Source organism: Cebus imitator, unplaced genomic scaffold (assembly GCF_001604975.1).
Source record: "Cebus imitator isolate Cc_AM_T3 unplaced genomic scaffold, Cebus_imitator-1.0 Scaffold413, whole genome shotgun sequence".
In the NCBI taxonomy this organism is placed as follows: domain Eukaryota; kingdom Metazoa; phylum Chordata; class Mammalia; order Primates; family Cebidae; genus Cebus; species Cebus imitator.
In genome coordinates, this window is record NW_016107728.1 from 1642595 (window position 1) to 1651808 (window position 9214).

At 46.0% G+C, this 9214-nt stretch overlaps 2 protein-coding genes across 8 annotated transcripts in view; one reads left to right on the forward strand and one right to left on the reverse strand.

The window, feature by feature from the left end:
* The first annotated feature begins 459 nt into the window (after positions 1-459).
* The window catches only part of TRAF3IP2 (TRAF3 interacting protein 2), a 47337-nt gene continuing 38582 nt past the window's right edge, over positions 460-9214 (forward strand). For 2 of the 3 annotated variants that reach the window (XM_037731610.1, XM_037731611.1), the window contains exon 1: positions 5084-5796. In XM_037731610.1, the coding sequence (XP_037587538.1) occupies positions 5778-5796 (19 nt within the window). In that variant the 5' untranslated portion in view covers positions 5084-5777. Of the gene's footprint in view, positions 899-5083; positions 5797-9214 lie in introns of those variants that run through there. The other variant, XM_017509264.1, reaches the window with a different exon arrangement.
* LOC108289731 overlaps positions 4703-9214 on the reverse strand; it is a 115724-nt gene continuing 111212 nt past the window's right edge. For 3 of the 5 annotated variants that reach the window (XR_001819297.2, XR_005196992.1, XR_005196993.1), the window contains exon 4: positions 6022-6057. The gene's annotated coding sequence lies outside the window, so the exon portion shown is untranslated. Of the gene's footprint in view, positions 5087-6006; positions 6058-9214 lie in introns of those variants that run through there. The other 2 variants (XR_005196995.1, XR_005196994.1) reach the window with 1 other exon arrangement.

Below are 9214 nucleotides of genomic sequence, written 5' to 3' on the forward strand. Positions count from 1 at the left end.
ACACTGCTCCCATCACCCCCTGCTGCCCCGAAAGGCAGCTGCCTCTTTCTCTACACACATCGCTGGGTATCGTCCTGACTGCAGCACTGCTTTATGCAGTAAATTCTGCAGGCTACTATTAAACAATGGGAAAAGAAGGGGAGAAAATAAACTTGAGGTCATGGAAAATGCAGCCAGAGGAGGTGTATGTATGTAAGTGTGTGTGTGTGTGTGTGTGTGTGTGTGTTCTTAAAATTAACTACTTTTCTGTGCCTGACAATAGGGTGGTGTGTGTGCACAGGCCACAGGCATGTGTGTGCATGTGTGTACACGTGTGTGCAGGGGCATGGTCAGTGAGTCCCCCTTAGTGGTTATGGGCAGCAAATGCTGATGTTTTAAGCAGTTAGAGGAGAATGGAAGAAGCTCGGCTCCCTCTTCCTCCCCATTATTTGTCCCCCCATCGCCTCCTTTGCTCCTTTGAAGCTGCTAAAGATTCCTCACTGTTAACACTCAAGTTCACTCTCCTCCCGGAGACACCTTCCCAGGCGAGGGCACTGCGACTACACGGAGGTTCGGCCCACTCCTGGGCCGCTTCTTAGCCGGGTGGTGAAAGCAAAAATGCCGCCTAATTGGTCACTGGCCCTTTCTCATGAATGAAGGAGGTTTCTGTTTTAAGAAATAAAGTGACTCCTCAGCCGTTGATTCACTGCCCACAGGGAGATTTTGAGCAGAGGCTTCCTAGGCTCCGTAGAAATTTGCATACAGCTTCCACTTCCTGCTTCAGAGCCTGTTCTTCTACTTACCTGGGCCCGGAGAGGGTGGAGGGAGGCCGAGGGCGACCCAAGGTGGAGAGAGACGAGTAGCTGCGGAGAGCCGACCACCCCCCGGGCCCGGTCTGTCTGTCCGTGGTGGTTCTAAGGTAAGTTATTCGGAGTTGTCACTTGCCTGGTCTTATTTCTTCACCACTGACCTATTTTCCAAAACACGCTGTTTCTCCTTTACTGAAATGTTCTGCCTCTACCTTCCTCTGTCTTGCTCTCCCCTCCTTTACCTCGACTGCACAGAGACCATCTTAGCTGAGAAATTGACAGCTAAGAAGTTGGGTGTGTTGCTGGTATAGTATTTCAGGCCCTAGCGCCCCGCCGGGTTAACCCTTTGAGGAGAGGAGGTCCGCACGCAGGACAGCTCGGAGCTGCCTGGGGACACTTCGTGTGGGTACTTAGTGTCCCCACAAGTTTCCACTAAGAATTCAAGCCCTACTTCTCCAGCCAGGGATGGCAAAGATTAAGTAATTGGTTTTCAGCCCCAGAACACGTCAGTGGCAGAGTTTTCTCGATCCCTGTTTCGTGAGGGGGGCGGGGGTGGGGACCAACAGCGCATTCTTGGGCCAGGAAGTTCTGCGGAGTCGTGTGCTGGCTGTGAGCCGCCTCCCGGGCCCTCTCCGCAGCCGTCCTCCAGCCCTCCCAGGCTGGCGCTCCGCGGAGCCTTTGGGAACAAGGGGGAGAAATGCCAGTACTTGATCTTCGAAGCTAATCACGCTTCTTGTGACTTTCAAGTTCAAGATGGTATCTTAGAATAGGTTGTTTTTTTTTTTTTTTTTTTTTTTTTTTTTTTTTTTTTTTTTTTTTTTTTTTTTTTGAACAGGAGAACAAGATGCCAAATAATTTTTTAAAAACACAAGAAACTTGGTTCCCTGTCCTTCACTTCTTGTGGTTCTATGACTGAGGCAATTCAGTCTGACTCCCCTAGGTCTGGATTTCTTCATCAGTAAATTGATGGGGGGTGGTGAACTAACATAAGTGAGTCAAATTCCCTTATAAAACAAAGCCAGCATAGTCTCATAGGGGTAGCGGTAATGGGTGGTCTTCGAGACTTGTTTTGTTTACTGGTTATTCACATATTTTAATTTTACCTCCCACTATCCGTTGGTAAGCCCCTTGAGGAAAAGGACTTTGTTTCCTCATAGGTTTCTACCCCCTGGAATCCAGCATGCTACCAAATGCTTGGTAGGTGCTCGAGTCTCTTCCATGGCAGCTGCTTTGAATTAGAGGTAAAGTAGCAGGGTGAGAGGCTGGGGGACACGTGGCTCTGCGGGAGAGCTGCCTGGAATTAAGGCCTTATTATTGGCTCTAGCCAAATAGGAGAAAACAGGGAGTTTCTCGAATTAGTTCATATTCCATTTGGGTTACCTAGGAAGGATCATCGTGCTATATTGCCCACAGAGTCAAGGCAGGCCAGAGAACTGGCAGACAAGCCCAGCTCCAGAAGCCAGAGTTACTGCTGTAGCTGGACCAGTCACTGTGTGTGGGGCCTTTAATGGGAGGGGAAGGGAAATTGTGAAACACATCCTAATACCATGTAAGGGTGATGACTGTGATTAGACACATTATTAGATGGCGGATACACAGAATCCTTAACCTTTTCCAGACCCTGACTTAAAAAACAAGTATTATGGCTTCTTTTTGGCAATTACTTGCCATCAATACAGTTCAAACAGGCTCTAGCTGACAGGGATGGGCTGATGCAGGGCTTTTGGTATTGCTAATCTGTTTCTGTGGGATATAAAGGTCCCAGTATATCCATGCCATGTTTTTAAGCATTTCTCTCTATTTCCCTGGGATGAAAGGACAGGAATTTCAAGATATTTCACCTGCAATGAGTTCCTGATTTTATTTTCAAACAATGATGCACCATTATCTGAAAGCAGGCTAACTGTTGTGCGCTTGCCAGCCTCGCTGTAATCCTTAAAGGCCACACACCACAGTCATTCTTAATCTGCTGCTGCAGCTACCAGTCATTCTGTGACAAAGCATCAAGAGATGGATAATGTAGTTACTCTGCTCTGTTCATCGCGTGGGGTGGGCTAAACAGGAATGAAGTCTGGGTAATGTACCAACATGCCAGATAGAAAGGCTCTTAACTCAGGGTTACTCATTTTTGGAGGGTGTAGAGACAGAAAATGTTAAAGCCTGCTTCTCCCAGGATTAAGGAGTTAGTGACTTTCAGATGCTCTGAAAATAAAAAGAAGAGGAGAAGACTGTCATATTTGCAGGCTTTAACAGGCATTCAGAAAGATTATGGTAGGGTAGTTTGTCTAAATTAAATCTATGTTTTACACACTGCAGAATGGAAATCTCAGAAATATCCTGAATTCAAATCATTTTTCTGCTGCAGGCAATTTTAGATTAGCTTCTTAAAACATACATGAATTGCAAGCAATGCTGCAGAAAAGAAAGAGAGAGAACACAGATGAGGCACATTCAACTTTAAATTCCTTTCAGATCCAACGAAATGGCCTCTGATGTTTGATCACATTTCCTTATCAAAACAATCCTGCAGCCCTTCCGTGAGAAAGCATCTGGGGATTGGAATCAAGAAGCTGCCCCTCTGGGCCTCTCCTGTTTCTTCCCAATGCGTTGTCACCAAGATATTTTTAGTTCATGAAACCCAGGCTATCCTTTCTCCAACTGTCTTTGCCTCCCGTGCCCAGCAGGCCTCCTAGGAGCATACATGTGCTTGGTTGTGACGACTCAGCTCATTCTGTAGCTGTGTGCGTGCCTTGTGTGTGTGTGTGCCTTGTGTGTTTGCCTCGTGTGTGTGCGCGTGCCTTGTGTGTGTGCATGTGCCTTGTGTGTGTGCGCGTGCCTTGTGTGTGTGTGCCTTGTGTATGTGCCTTGTGTGTGTGCCTTTGTGTGTGCGCGCCTTCTGTGCATGCGCGTGCCTTGTGTGTGCGCACGTGCCTTTGTGTGTGCCTTGTGTGTGTGCGCGTGCCTTGTGGGTGTGCACCTTGTGTGTGCCTGTGCCTTGTGTGTGTGCCTTGTGTGTGCGTGCCTTGTGTGTGCACGTGCCTTGTGTGTGTGCATGTGCGTTGTGTGTGTGTGCCTTGTGTGCGTACCTTGTGTGTGTGCATGTGCCTTGTGTGTGTATGCTCGTGCCTTGTGTGTGTGCATGTGCCTTGTGTGTGTGCGCGTGCCTTATGTGTGTGCCTTGTGTGTGTGTGCGCGTGCCTTGTATATGCACAGACCTTCCTGGATACCAGAAGTTGCAGACTAGCTGAAGCGGGGTGGGCTTCAATCCATGGGGTGATCCTTAGGGCTATGCCGGCTTGATTTGGTTCCCTGATAAGGCAGCTCAACTCAAGCCCTTTAGGAGGGCCAGGACTGACCAGAGCTCCCGGCCTGTGCCCCTCTCCTTGTACCCACAGACCTAACTGCCTGGGGTCTTGGCAGCTCCCCCAGCAATGAGGGATACTTGGCTCTCTGCTGCTTCATTGTTTTCCTGCAGTCAGGATGCCAATGTTTTTTCCCTTTTCCCTTCCCAGAGTCAACAGGTCTCCCTCCCAGCTCTGACCTCTCTTCCTACTCTGAGTTGCCTGTCCAAACTCTTCCTGGCCTTCCAGCTTACCCAGACTCTTGCCTTTCACTTGTATTCATTCTTTCCCTTCCCTTCCAACTGCCCCTTCTCATACCCAGCACTACATAAACATTACAAGTTAAATAAGTATCTCTCCTACACCAATAAAGGGCAAATACAAAAAAGTCTTTCAGCGTTTCCCCACTTTCCTTCTCTCCATTCTCCTTCCTTCCTTCCTACCCCTTCCTCTCCTTCACTCTGTGGCTGGGGCTGAATTAAGGATCACACATGTGTACTTAGAGAAACCATCTTATCTGAAGAAACAAAAAAACAATGACGACAGAGAAAAAAACAACATGGGCTGGTTTGTGGTTGTTCTCTAAATGTTTATTACAATTTCTAAAGGGACGGAGTCAGCGTGTTCCCATTAGTCCTTCTCCTCCTCGTTTAGTAGCTCAGAGGAGTCCAACAGCAAACTTCTCAAATCAGGTCAGTTCACACTGCACTGCCTTCGGCCTGATGTGAGTCTTACTGTGCTGGGTTATGTCCAAGGGCCAGTAAATGTTCCCTTCCTTCCAGGGCTCACCACTATTTCAAATCCTCTGGCAAGCCCAATGGAAGAACTTCTCTGTCTGGGAAATTCTGCAAGTAAATTTGGAAGTATTTGTTCACTGGAGTTTGAATCTGAGCTGAACAGTTCACTTAAAATCAACCTTCCGCTAAGCAAATCAGTGTTATGAAAGTTTGCATGCATCTGGGCAGTAAACAAAGGACATTAATGAGTTTAAAGATTTTTTTTTTAATCCATGACTTTTGGACACTTATTTAAAAGATTATTCTCCGGGGAATGAAGTGAGGCCTTGAGAATCTTATAATTGAGTTTCTGATCCAAAGTAGATCTTAGGATTCTCCCAGCTATAAATTTAAAGATGTCTTTTTTATGCCCACCTGAAATATTCATGCTGTGTGTCTCTAGGACTCTTCAAACCTATTCCTGACTCAAAGAAAGCCTGAGAAAAAAATCTAAGCTGTTGTGAACACCGAGGCCTGATTATGGAAGAGCTGATAATATGGTTTATTAATTACTCAGGCTGCTCACTCCTGCCCTTCCTGTGTTCCTTGCTGTGCTATTTGTCTTCTTCCGGGGACATAACACCTTCATTAAATCCCATCCGTCCTTGCCTTAGAGTTGTCCCCTGGAAGATAGGCCCCCTCTAGATGCATCACCATTTATCATCACCCTTTGTTGGTGCTCTGTCAACCAGTTTTCAATTTATTTTGAATTCAGTTTATGATTAAAATTTAATGAGATCCAATCAAGTGCTTTTCTGAAATCAAGATGCCTCTGCAGCCTCATCTGTATCCTCTATTGTCATGGCGTGAAGAAAAGCCATGGCAGATTTCCAGCCTGGCGATGCCGTACGGAACACAGGTGGCCTGCTTCCATGCCTCCTCAGTTTCAAGGTGAATGGCTCTGAGGCATATTTATTCCAGAATCTTCTAGGGGTTACGTGGCTTCCCCATCCCCCTTTTTTTCCTCCTAATAGCTGAACCAGTCTGTGCTCCCAACCGAGATGCAAGCAGTTAAGTGCACAGGCTCTGGTGCCAACCTGCTTAGATTTGAATCCCAGCTCTGCTACTTACTGGACGTGTGACCTTGGAAAAGTTACTTACCTTCTCTATGTCTCACTTTTCCCATCTGTAAAATGGGGCTGACGATAGTACCTATAAAATAGAGTGGCTGTGAGAATTAAGTAAGTTAATACATCTATCACACTTGTAACAGCATTTCCTACATAGTAACCGTTCAATAAATATTAACAATGATTGCTAACAAAGAGTAGTTTCTTAAGTATGTCAGTTTCATTAGGTTTGTATTTTGGCTTATCAGCCTATAATCTATATCAACAGTAAACTAAAACCCTAGAGCCAAAATTTACCATAACCTGTTTTTAGCACCAGCCTATTGCTCAGAATGGTTTTTATATGTTTAAACGATGTTTTTTCTTTTTCTTTTTTTTTTTTCTTTTTTTTTGAGACAGAGTCTTGCTCAGTCACCCAGCCTGGAGTGCAGTGGCGCGATCTTGATTCACTGCAACTTCCGCCTCCCGAGTTCAAGCGATTCTCCTGCCTCAGCCCCCTGAGTAGCTGGGACTATAGGCACATGCCACCACGCCTGCCTCATGTTTTATATTTTTAGTAGAGATGGGGTTTCATTGTGTTAGCCACGATGGTCTTGATCTCCTGACCTTGTGATCCACCCGCCTCGCCCTCCCAAAATGCTGGGATTACAGGCATGAGCCACTGAGGCTGGCTAAAAGATGTTTTCTATTTAAAAAAAAAAAAAAAAAAAGCAGAATACGAGGCAGACACAGCATGTGGCCTATAAAGCATAGACTATTTACTATCTGTCTCCTTTGCAGAAAAAGTTAGCCAACCCCTGGTTTATATGGTTTAATGGAAAGAGCTCGCAGATCTAAAGGCTTGATTTGGCTTCACCCATCACTTGTTAAGTGACTATGGGAAAGCTACTCTGTGTCTAAGCCTCTGTCAAACAGGAATGGCAAAGGGGTAACACTTACCCTGCTTATGGCCTAGGCTTGTTTTAAGAACCAAAGGAGATGATGTGTATCAAATGTGCCGGAAATGACCCATAAATACCCATGTTCGTTAAAAAGATACAGTCTCTATACATTAGCTTCATGGAATAGGATTAGCACCTGAGTGTAAAACCAGGGAATACTGCCTTTAAAAAGAGAGCTCCAAAGCCAGATAACAACTGCAGCTGTAGTTGCAGTAAAAAATTTAAAAAATAGCCATTGGTTTTTGAGAGCTTGATAGGGGGCAGGCTCTACATTCAGTACTTTATTTGAATCTACTCTTTATCCTCACAACACCGCTATGGAGAAGTGTTGCTATTTTCCCTATTTTGCAGATGAGAAAAGTGAGGCCCAGAGAAGTTCGGTAACTTTGTCAAGAACACAGATCTAATCATGCCACTAGCTGGCACAGGGAGAATTTAACCCTAGGGAGTCTGAACCCAGAGCCTGTGCATTTAAGTATTACGTACTTTCCCACACCCTGGAAATATGTGTTGATTTAGGGTAAGCTCATCTGGAAGGCAGAGCCACAGTTCACTGTAAATTTGGCCATTAGGTCTGTTCATGTGTGCCCTGGGACAGACTGGCTTCCACAAAGGCCAGGGTGGAGTCTGACGGACCTGAAGAAAGGGAGGCAGGCACGATGGGAGAAAAAGCTTTTTGATGAACTGTGAGATCAGAAGGGTAGCGCTGTGAAGACTAACGCTCTGTTTAAAAAACTAGTGAGTTAAGGAAGATTGTGCTAGAGGAGGAAAAGGTTGCTGGGAGCAGACATGAGCAGAGTTGGAGGCAGCTCAAGGGGGTTCACTGAGAGCTGTGTACAAAGAAAGAGGGTGAAGCATGGGCAAATCTGTCGCTGGGACACCAAGGGAGCATTGTCACATGGATGTCAGGGCTGCTGACATCTGGATGTGATATTATTTGTAAAACTAGGTGGCTCGGGGCAGAGTAGAGGAGCCCAGAGAAAGGTCTCAGGCCCAAGGAGGCAAAAAGGAGACAAAGCAAGGGACCTGGAGAAACTGACAGAGATTTGAGGAAAGATGCCAGTCAGATCTAAGAGCCAGAACCACAGCTCATAGTCCAAATGGTGATGAGAGTCCAGAGGTGAAAAGTTGTTGTCAGGCTGGGTGCGGTAGCTCACGGCTGTAATCCCAGCCCTTTGGAAGGCTGAGGCAGAAGGATTCCTTGAGCCCAGGAATTCGAGACCAGCCTGGGCAACATGGCGAGACTCCGTCATTACAATAAATAAGTAACTGGGCATGGTGATGCACACCTGTGGTCCCAGCAACGTGGGAGGCTAAGGTGGGAGGAATACCTGATCCCAGGAGGGCAAGGCGGCATTGAACCGTGATTACGCCACTGGGCAACAAAACCTAGTCTCAAAAAAAAAAAAAAAAAAGGAAAGAAAAGCTACTGTCGTCTTTGGGGTTTAGTTGTATGTCCCTGGAAATCAGCTCTGTCCCAGCTTGTGCCCACCCATGTGTACCCGAGGCACATGTTCTCATCCGCTGCTGAATGGATTTTTTATATTTGAAGAAATATGTTCACTCTCTCCTGGGTGGTCCCATGAGTTCCTCATTCGCATTGGTTCTTAATCTTTGTAAGCATCAGAATCACTAGCAGAGCCTTTCCTTTCCATTTTTTATCTTTTAAGTCTATATAAATGTACTTGTTACAAAACTTAAATGGTATAAAGTGTTCTGAAAAGCAAAGCTCTTTCCTACCCCATTCCCAGCCATCCAGTTCTTTTCCCAGAGGCAGCCACTGTTCCTCATTTCTTTTGAGATGGCAGACATACAACCTTATATCATATGAAGGATGGCATACCCTACACACTGTGCCACTCTTGAGTTTTTTAACTTAATAAATCTTAGAGATAGTTCCATTTGAGTTCACACAGCCCTTCCTCATTCTTTCTTAAAGGATGTGGAGTGCTTATTGTACAGATATACTACAGCTTTAAAAATCAGAACCTTTAGACATGGGCCATGTCCAGTGTTAGCTATTATGAACACTGCTGCATTGCCTGCCTTCATAGCCTCTTCATTTCACACAAGATGTACATATCCCAGCACTTCAGGAGGCCGAGGTGGGTGGATTGCAAGGTCAGGAATTCAAGACGAGCCTGGCCAAGATGGTGAAACCCCGTCTCTACTAAAAATACAAAAATTAGCCAGGCGTGGTGGCGGGTGCCTGTAATCCCAGCAGCTCAGGAGGCTGAGGCAGAGAATTGCTTGAACCTGGGAGGCAGAGGTTTCAGTGAGTGGAGATCGCGCCACTGC